The 10,889-nt window shown below is 30.3% G+C and overlaps 2 protein-coding genes across 3 annotated transcripts; one reads left to right on the top strand and one right to left on the bottom strand.

Moving 5' to 3' along the window:
* The first annotated feature begins 2,259 nt into the window (after positions 1–2,259).
* Positions 2,260–6,739, top strand: Hao (Hydroxyacid oxidase). 2 transcript variants are annotated; one of them, XM_090119784.1, is made up of 10 exons: positions 2,260–3,064; positions 3,865–4,033; positions 4,117–4,268; positions 4,352–4,472; positions 4,864–4,998; positions 5,099–5,227; positions 5,310–5,442; positions 5,596–5,715; positions 5,793–5,904; positions 6,433–6,739. In XM_090119784.1, the coding sequence occupies exons 2-10, from the start codon at positions 3,900–3,902 to the stop codon at positions 6,498–6,500; spliced, it is 1,104 nt and encodes a 367-aa protein (XP_089975910.1). In that variant the 5' UTR covers positions 2,260–3,064; positions 3,865–3,899; the 3' UTR covers positions 6,501–6,739. The 2 variants fall into 2 exon arrangements, with proteins under 2 accessions (XP_089975910.1, XP_089975909.1); XM_090119783.1 differs by having other exon boundaries at positions 2,260–3,213.
* LOC149909699 (uncharacterized) lies at positions 6,578–10,629 on the bottom strand. Its single transcript, XM_090120193.1, has 9 exons — positions 10,615–10,629; positions 10,110–10,238; positions 9,794–10,030; positions 9,094–9,189; positions 8,527–8,648; positions 8,042–8,189; positions 7,926–7,968; positions 6,791–7,836; positions 6,578–6,697 (listed from the first exon to the last, which is right to left on the bottom strand). The coding sequence occupies exons 1-9, from the start codon at positions 10,627–10,629 to the stop codon at positions 6,608–6,610; spliced, it is 1,926 nt and encodes a 641-aa protein (XP_089976319.1). The 3' UTR covers positions 6,578–6,607.
* Between the last annotated feature and the right edge of the window lie 260 nt (positions 10,630–10,889).

Here is a 10,889-nt window from a genome sequence, read left to right as displayed (position 1 = left end):
GCAAGAAGAGACTAGTCCCGCGCTGTTGATATGTTTACCTTGAATGCATAGGCGTAATAATAAATCCAATGTTAGTCTATGCGCCCTATGAGTTGTCCATATCCAAAGTGATTAGAACACTTTATGGTTGGACACTCAATAGATATTTTGGTTTATTATTATTTAAATTACGAAAATTATAATTAAATTATGCAATGCTTCATTTATTATTATTGCAACATGTACATGTATTTTAACGTTCGGTACTTAATATAATATGGTGCCATTACACTTGAAACAAAGTCCGAAAAATTGCACCAACCTGTGTATTGAAGTATACTATATCAACAGCCTTGAACCTATTTATTGTTTTGCGTCTCCCGCTTAGCCGTAGTTTTGTTTAGCGATGCGCAATTGCGAGACATTTCGTAACAAGTAACCGCCTAAACAAAAAAAAAAAAATACAATCGCTAGTTTCGTCGATCATTTTAGAAATTTCTTTAAAATAGTGATAACTATTATGCACATTTACGTTAAACAATTTCCCTCGTAAGAGTTAATAACGAAAAGATTGCAATTGCGCATCGCTTTTGTTCTGTGATGTTAACGATACGTGTAAAGTTCGTCTTCAAGGGCATTTATTGTTAAGTATTAATTATGACGAGTTCTGTTTGCGCCCACCCTCCTTAAAGTTATTTATTTAACTTAATGTTCGCTTATTATACCATAGTATTTATTTACCCTAATTAGATGTTTTCATTACTCGTATATTCAATAAGAGAATAATTTCTATCTATGCATAGTGTATTTAATTTTTATTATAAGGACGTACAATTATAAGCTGCATTTTGTTAGTATCAACGACAGCCACACCATGGCATTACATATGAGTATTTGGAAATTAGTTTCTGAATATAAGAAGGTTTTTAATACGAGTTTTAACGCAAGTGATATTTTCGCAAGTATTTATTTATATCTAATCTAGCAATTAACAGTATGATTAACATGCCTTTAATGTAATGGATGGGGTACTCTGGCCTTCATTTCTAGTAGAGAATAAGCCTTCTTGTATTCTATGACTATACATTAACAAGTTTATTTGTATTAATTTACTGTAAGATTTGGAATCAAATGTTCGAATATAAGCAATCATAATTCATATTTTAACTGAAGTTCCGCAAGTATCAGCATGTCTAAGTAAAGCCTTAAAGTTGGTGAAATGCACTGCAAAAGCCAAGGAAACGCTGTTCTCTTTTAATTTATCAAATTCTAGACTGAAAGAGTCAAAAACACAAAACGATCTGACAAATAATAATTAATGAGTAAACGGGGCTGATGAACAATTAATGCACAACCTCACTATTCACGTTGGCTTTTTATTGCTTATTGCTTAATGTGAGTTGTGATATCAGCACTTCGCACTGCCAAGAAACTAAACCATAAGGATTCTAAATACCAGATATTCTTGTGTGAAACTCGACTTCATTCTGCCGAACGCTGACGGCGACAGGGCGAAATAACATTAAAGTGTATTACGTAATAATATATCAAATACCTTTTTCGATAATATTAACTATATGATTCGATTACAAAACGAACTGCACGTAGCTTTCTGTTTTAAATTAACAAGAGAATAAATTTCGGGATTATGAAGTCTCTTCTTTTAAAAAATTCTGTTTAGTTTTGCTAAACTCTTTTATTTTTAGCTAAACTTATACATATAAGTGATTATCATGAAATTAAGACCATTTATACTAATAAAGTCGTAGAATTCATGACACGTTTTTTACACGATACATAAAATATTAATAATTTCATATTTTTTTGTGTGACTTGTAATTAAAACTTTTCTTATTATTATCACGCGAGTTTATTTTTCACAGTACAAAGAATAGTTAAGGTTTAGGATAATATATTGAAAGCAAATAATATCGCTTCATATTAACGGACCGTTTGTGGGTGCTAACAAAGAAAACGTTTGTGATCGTTTGTTTTATAATTATAATTGATATTGTTTGCGATTATTAAATTCTTTTTTATTATTCTTGGTAATATGTGATTTTATACCTTGTTTAATTTTAATAAAAATGATAAAAACAGCATTTTAAAATTTTGCAAGTTAACACTGTTAATTTTATAACACTGAAAATATACTTATAAATTACGCTACTATAATTTAAAGCCTTATTATTGGTTTCACCATAACATGAGTTGATGACTACATTTTACCCTGGATCAAAAAATAGAATCAATATCGAGTATATTATTAAATTTATCCTGGTAAACTGCTGCTAATGTGGTCAATAAGAATTGCCTTATACCGTTTCAGATATTGGTCTCAATAAAAATGAACGTTTAGGCCAAAATTGTACAATTAGTGGCCTAAGACGAACTCTACAATGCGATATTGAAGAATGTATCGCTAGCTTAACTAATAACAAGTGTTTAGATTATGTAGATATAGATGTATGGAAACACTAGTCTAACAGGAATATGTTGCCACTGTCAATGTTCTGCTTTGTAATATATGTTATTTATTTTTATATTGCTTAAAGGTTGTATATTTATTTTTTCTATACAATGTAAATTATCCAGGCTATCAGGCAAACATCGTATCCAAAAACTGTAAATTCTTCACAAAATATTTTATCTTCATACAAAGAAAGAAGTTGACTCTTAATATTATTATATAAGCATCTTTAGTAATATAACAGTAAACTACATTATAAATACACAGTAATACCACCGCATCATATAAAGAGATATTGTTTCTTCATAGGCTTTTTTAGAATTTATCGCAAAGACTTTGTGCCTTATTTGAATTTAATTTGCTCAATTTGCATGCACCTGATAGTCTGTACATTTTGTTAAAATATGTTATTTTTAATTTTTATTTGAACCAAATGGATTGATTAAGTCCAATGTATCGCTTGGCTAGGATAACTAAGTAATAAAATTTGCATGACACTGAATGCTTCACTGATTTTATGACGTTTATATTATGTAAAATATGTTAAACTTGGTGCATCGACCGTTATTTGATTGTTAATAACTTTATTACCAAAGATGGATATATAGTAGAAGGGTAATTGGCGGTTCTAATTTCCCATAGCTTAGTAATTATTCCGAAATGTTTTGTATCTTTTGTAATATTCGCGGAGAAAGTTGTGGAAACGAAAGTGAAATTGTGATCGATTAGGCTAAGAGTGATGGAAAAGTGTCGATATCTCAAACGTAAGATTGAAACTGCCAAAAGAGTTCTAGTTTCCCCAGAACATTGCAAATTTTTATTTCTTGTAAATACTTAAATACCATCTTCATGACATTTTTAATATCGAAGGATAGCTGCTATATCAAGAAGAATGATCACGAGTGTTAAATTATGAATCATTTGACCTATAAATATTAATTTCAAGCAAACCGTAAATGTTTCAGCTAGTATGTATAACAAATTTCATACTTACGGATTCTCATTAAATTATATGACATTCTTAAAAATGTTATCACAAGCATATAATATGCTTGAAATTGTAATATTTGTATTTATTAGATTTGTTATAAGATCGGTTGAGTTTTATATAACGTTTCTATGGCAAATATGTAAGGAAAGGCATTTGACATCAAGGGATGCAGTTAAAAGCATTCATACAAATATAATAAAATCGAAAATAAATTTTGAAATTTACGTGTGTTTTACTTAATTGCCAATCTCAATATCAAAAATACTACTTTATTTTCAAATGTAATAAACCTTGTGATCACATTATAATAAAAAATATTTTGCAAATATTACGTCTGCTCTGACCCACGACCCTATTGTGCGTTTGATAACTCATTAACTGCCTTATCAAATAAATACACATACATAAACTAATTGTTTTGAAGGAGATTGGTCAGTGTGATCTGTCTATTCAAGTATAATGGAGAAATTTATAAGTATCAAAGATTTGGAAGATGCAGCAACTGCATTGCTTCCAAAAGCTACAAGAGATTATTATAAAAGTGGTGCTACTGACGAATTTACTCTAGCAGAAAACAAACGTGCCTTTCAAAGGTAAACATATTTCCGTGTAGTTAACATAAACTTTATTTTAGAGAGAAAATACAATGAAATGAATTTATTGAATACATTTCCAGGCTTCGAATTCGGCCAAAATGTCTCGTTGGAATCACACATTTCGATCTACAAACCACGATCTTGGGAGAGAGAGTGACCATGCCAGTTGGAATTTCTCCTACTGCAATGCAGAGAATGGCGCATCCTGAAGGAGAAACTGCTAATGTCAAAGGTTTCATATTTATCTTGTAGCATAATTGTGTTAAAAGTTCTAATTATCATTTTTACACTATTTTAAAATTGCTGACTTTTTAGCTGCACAAGCCGAAGGTGTAATTTATACATTGAGCACTATTTCAACCAGTTCCATAGAAGAAGTCGCTGAGGCAGGGCCAAGTGCAATTAAATGGTTCCAGCTTTATATTTATAACGACAGGTACTTAAATATTTTTTGTATTTACAATGGACCAAATTCACTCTAGGATATAGAGTATTCTAACACTGCATAGAGACTTAACGGGGACAAAATAATATTTAAATATATATGTAAATTCTTAGTCTCTTAGATAAACCTAATAATGTAGTTATTAGGTTTATCTAATTTACATATATTTTGTTACTACTGACTAAGAATTTACATATATTTTGTTGATTTTAATTATGAAACTGAGACAGTTATAGTGTGGTTTCAGAACATAGTATTTTTGCCAGTAAAGTTAAAAAAAGAAATATGAAAAATTTTAAAATAATAAAATTTCTAACGGTATTTCTGTATTCTTCCAATACTCTCATTTTTTTAATATGGCTTGTATTTTTAACTTTTCCAGAGAAATCACGAAAAAACTTGTTTTAAGAGCTGAGAAAGCAGGATTTAAAGCAATTGCTCTCACCGTAGACACACCTATTTTCGGTTTAAGGAGAGCAGATGTAAGGAACAAATTTACCCTACCGCGTCATTTGAAGTAAGATTTATTATACATATTTGGGTTAATAAAATACATATAAGGATATAATTGGATGGAAATGGATTTATTATTAAAACCGACATTGCCTTTTTTACAGATTAGCGAACTTTGATGGACACTTATCGACAAAAATTCACAGTACTGCTGATGGCAGTGGTTTAAATAACTATGTCAACAATTTATTCGACAAAACACTTACATGGGACGAAGTTAAATGGTTGAAAAGGTAAAAAATGAAACCTTTACTTTTTATAATATTTACAATGACTGATTAAATTTATTTATCATGAGAATTGTAATTATTCCAGCATTACAAAGCTCCCTATAGTAGCTAAAGGCATATTGCGCGGTGACGATGCAATAAAAGCTGTTGAAGCCGGCTGCTCGGGTATTTTAGTATCAAACCATGGCGCCAGACAACTTGACGGAGTACCACCAACGGTATTTATTTGTTTTGATTAACGAAGAACATCACAATTAAAAATGTCCATAATTTTAAATAGTTTAAAACTGCACTATATAAAGCTATATAAATAGTTAACATAGTGTTAGTAGTAACATATTAAAAGTTAAAATTGTGTTTTTATTTTTTAGATCGAAGCCTTGCCTGAAATAGTTGAAGCCGTTAGAAAGTATAATGTAGAAGTATATCTAGATGGAGGTGTCTCAAGTGGGACGGACGTTTATAAAGCGTTAGCCCTTGGCGCAAAAATGGTACAATTCTACTTTATAATTATAACTTATTAAAGTTTTACAATGTAGATAAAAAATAACAATTTATTTGTATTTAGGTGTTTGTCGGTCGTCCAGCTTTATGGGGACTTACTGTTGGAGGACAAGAGGGCGTTCAAAAGATGCTGAGTATTCTGCGCAAAGAATTAGAATTCACACTGCAAATAGCCGGTAAGGCATACATTTTAGAATTCTGAACGTCTTTGAAGTCAAAATTATATTATAAAATTGAATTCTTGTATATTTTTTTCTATAGTAGGTAGAGTTGATAAATTTGATACTAAAAAGTTAAGTAATAAAGAAGTGATAAAAAGATATAACTCATAAAGATTAGTACATGATGATAGTAGTTAAAATTATAGGTTATCGACATGACATAACCCTGTTTGATTCAAGGTGAAAAACGAATTGTTATCTCGGGACCGTGCTTCCTAATAATAGTCGCATAATTATTTATAAACTTATAATATGGGCTAGCTGTCCCTCGCGGTTTTACCTCATTTTCGCTCCTATTGGTCTTAGCACAGCCTTGCTCTATAAATAAGCTAGCACTGAAAAACATTTTAGAATCGGACCCGTAGTTCCTGACATAAGCGCATTCAACCAAACAAACCAATAAACTAATTCTTCAGTTTTAAAATATTACTATAGATTTCTTAGTTATATTGGAAGGGAAAATAATATGTTAAATTGTTTCAGGCACGCCAACAGTTCCTGAAATCACAAGGGACATGGTTCGTCATGAATCCACTTACAGCAGACTGTGAAAGTGAACATTATTTCGGTACTTAATAAGACACGGACTTCCCAATTTGTCTGGGAAAAATAAAAATACTTTCCATTATTTATATTTAATTTATTTATATTAGGAGCATCATCGTTTGTTAATAAGCTTACGATATAGACTGTATAATAGAGAAGGCGTCATATATTTCTCGTTTGGCCAAAATGTTCTTGAAATTTTCTGAAAAGAAATACAATATGAAAGTTAAAATTTATTAATAAAGTTATTATTTCATAATTCTCTGTTTTTTATTTTTTATTATCACTATCTAACCTTAAAGTTGCATCCAAATAGGTTTATTCCTAGTTTCAGCTTTTTAACAGTGTCTTTTAGGCGTGGGTCAAATAACATTTTTTCTTTTAATTCAAGTGTATTATTACATGTACTGCATTGTGTCAAATTGGTTAGACCTTTTCCAGACTCAACTGTTTCGAAACCACTACGTTCTGCAGCAAAAAACTTGTCCCTTCTTTGCATATAATTTGTAAAACTGTAACTACACGTGTCATTATGAAAATTATTAATTTCATCTTCGTTGCTTTTCTTATGAGAATTTAAATTGAATACACTTTTGAAGCTTTTTATTATCGTTGTACAAGACTGATTAACGACGTCTAAAAACTTGGAACTTAAGGAGCGATTTCTCATTTTACTCATATTGCGTAGACTGCCGCGAGTATACTTTTTAGTACGTTTACGAAAAGTAGAGTGGCTTTGTTGCAGTGATGTCGATTCCGTTACGTTTTCTTGCGAAGAATAATAATATTTCCTTTTCGGTGTTGAAGCATGAACAGGGTTAAATTCTATTTCGTTTTCATTTGTGAGAATACTGCTATTCGTAACTAAATAATTTGGAACTGTTGTCGTATTTGTTGCTCGACTTACGTAGTTACTATTTCTATCACTGTTTATAATTTTACTTGTACCACAACTATTTATTTGTGTATTAACAGATTGTTGAACGTTCTGTTGTAAAGAAGTTTTATTTGAATTTAAAAGAAATGAAAATGATAGATCTTCCTGGTTTTTTGCAAACGTTTTTGGAGGCAACTTTTTTAAATGATTCTTCCTATTATATATTTTTTTTCTAAATGACGGTTCGCTTCTGGACTGCTTATTCTTGTTTTTAGTACTCAGTAGTGGTTTTTCTTTATCTTCCTGAATTTCGTTATTTATATTGAAATGAAAATTCCTTACTTCTTGAAAAATATTTTTGAACAAATTTTGCGTTTCATCTCCTTCATTTCCATTCTCAGTATGAACATTTTCTAATTCGGTTTTTTGTATTTCGCAAAGAACAATTCCTCGGTTTCCTAAAACTACACATCAGAATGAAATCTTTAAAATTGAAAATTTAGCACACTTTGATTGAATAATGATTAATTAGTAATGACCAGTAATGACTTACCTCTTTCACAGGAGTAAAAAATAATGGTTTTCCATTGTATAACCTACAAAAAATATAAACCAATATAGATGTTATCTTGTTTTAGATAAAGCTTGATCAAAACTTTTGATTTATACCTGTGGACAACATCCATGTGAGAGAGTCAAATTGTGTAATTCTTGAAAAACTTGTTTAGCTTGCAATATATATTCAATACAATCACCTTCCAGATTTTCTATTACCGTGTTTAATAATTCCAAGCAAGACAAATCTTGTATCATGTCTCTGATTCAAAAAAGTGATATTAGTTGATTCGGAAAGCCTTGTGGCTGGTTTGGTCAATACGAATTAAATTATTTACTCTGCACAGTGTGATTCATTATGAGGCAAGCCGAACACTAAGTATATTATGGAATGAAAATTATTTGGATTTTTATCAATCAATAAAAAAAATAGGTAGTTTAAATTAAAAATAATATATTACTTATGTCCTTTAAAAGTTTACTCGTTCTTTCTCGAACGTGTCAGAATCGGTAGATAAAGTATTAAGGTAATAAAATTTATTGATTGAAGAAGAGAGATACTAATAATCAAATATCTACATGCACAAATTATATCAAACCTGGTAAATATCGACATTCCGTCGTTAATGTGGAACAATTTATTATTCTGCTGGTGGTTCGTTAGTAAACTTTGTAGAACATTAACGGCGTTTGTATCGCCGCGCTGAATTTTTTGAACGCACTAGAAGAAAATATTTCATAATGTTCTAAAGTTTTAACGAAATATAAAAATGCATAACTAAAATGTGGGAACTGGAAAAGTAAAATTAAAATTAATGCGCGGCTATATACTCCTTATGAGAGCATATGTGGAATGCAAAGTAATGAACCAATTTTGATAAACCAAGGGCTAGGTTCATGCTAAAGGAATAGCGATCGATGAATTCAACACAGTAAAGATAAAGCTACCTATTAGCAAAACAGTTTTTAATCGTTCGATTTGTAGAGTTCTTCTTTGAGTTTAATCTTAAAACAATCAATGAAATCCTTCCTCTTTAAAATATTATAAATCTATAGATAAACGTCATGTCTGTAACTACCTATATTATATAAACCTTATAAACATTATATTGTAAAATATTACATAATATCAAATAATTATATACCAAAACATTTAATAAACATACCAATGGAATGAGATGCGCACAATGACTCTGGTTGATATTAGAGCCGCGACACACTTCCGCGAGGCTGCGGCACAGCGCCCGCCACGTATCCTGGTGCTTTGTGTATTTTATTTATTTAATTTTGTATTTTACATTTCATTGCACACATATAAAAATACAAATATAGAAAGAACATAAAATAGAGAAAGACATATGTACAAACGGCGCGGGCGGCCTTATCGCTAGGTAGCGATCTCTTCCAGGCTACCGTATGTATATGCATAAGAAGAGATTTTGTTTTGTATTTGATTTTACGTAAGTATGTAAGTAAAAGTTTTACGCAAGTATAACATTTAAAAATTAAACAGTATAACCACAGACTAATAATAATATACTAGGTATAACGGTCTAGCGGATTTTAAATACATACTAAACAATACATATTAAATACAACGTTTCGAACACTTCACAGCGAGTGTATACTGTATAGTCAAGGAAGACATGAGACAGTCTTCGAGAATACCCAGTCTTGGTCCATACCATAAAAATACTAGATGTGAAATTTATGAAACATTATTAAAGGAAGTTCCTATATTCCAACTTCCAAGTAGGTATACTCTAGCGCTAATTTTTCAACTTCATTCATAAAGGTCCAGAAGATTCATGAGTAACTAAGTATAGATAATATTAATGAGAGATAAATAATTATAATATCCATTACCATCATACACGTCACAAAGAGATCGCACATTGCTGATAGACATCCGCTGACCCGTATCATATTTTGGGCATGAATATGTAAAGCTTTTCTTCTGGTTGGCCCCTCGTCTACATCAATATACAAAATAGCAGACACAAAATTAAGTGTAACATGTTGTAGTGAACGACCACTTGTTAAACACTGCAGTATTTTATTATATAGTGATACATATTTAATTATTACTGATCTATGTTCACCCTGAAATATTAATTTAATTTAAAATCAATTTCAATGTGATAATTCTTAAGTACATATTTTTAATATTCGCATGCCTTACGTTCGACAACAAATAAGCACCCAATGTAGAAAATATATTGATTTGTAAATTCAATTCATACGTATTTTTCAATAGATTTAATAGATCTTGTATTTCATTTTCTGCCTCTTCATATCTCTTATTAATGTCCTGAAATGAGAGATGTATTAGCAAGTACCTAATTATAGGTAGTCTAGAATCATATGTCCAATATACTTTAATTAATAAAATGCCTATACCTACTTACGTTTTTTTTCTATGTATGTTTAATTTATAATAATTGAAAATTCATAATTGAAATGTTACAAAAAATTATTTAATTTAAACCTTAAGATTCAGACTTTACCATTATCGATTGAAATAGTCGCTCCAATCTTGAAAAATATAAAATAGTACAATGCTTTTAGGTTTTAAGTAATTAATGGAAATTAAATCAATATAGATACATTAAAATTATAATAGTACATTGTACTTGTACATTGTAATTGTACTTTTATATTATTTTTATGTGATTGTGCTAACTAACGTGAGTCGGAAGCATGTCGGAAGTAAACTTTGGATAATTTGGATTTTCGCGCTCGCAAACGCAAATATCCTGTATGACAGTAGCACTTTACGTTTAGAAATTTAATTGGTACATATAAATAAGGCAGACATAAAGGTAAGGATCTAATAACCAGTGCAAACTTAGCACCCCATCAATGGAATTTTGGGTCGAAAATGACCTTGATCGTTAGGTCCCCATTAGGTCCTTTAAGGTCCACCAATTTTTTCGTTAGGTCCCCTTTAGTTTTTTTTTAA

The sequence above is a fragment of the Colias eurytheme genome, chromosome 3, assembly GCF_061535395.1.
Source record: "Colias eurytheme isolate Ceu_HAF_F1 chromosome 3, ilColEury1 Martin Lab GWU primary, whole genome shotgun sequence".
Lineage (NCBI taxonomy): Eukaryota > Metazoa > Arthropoda > Insecta > Lepidoptera > Pieridae > Colias > Colias eurytheme.
Note: the sequence above shows the minus strand (reverse complement) of the source record. Positions and strands in the feature narration are given on the sequence as shown.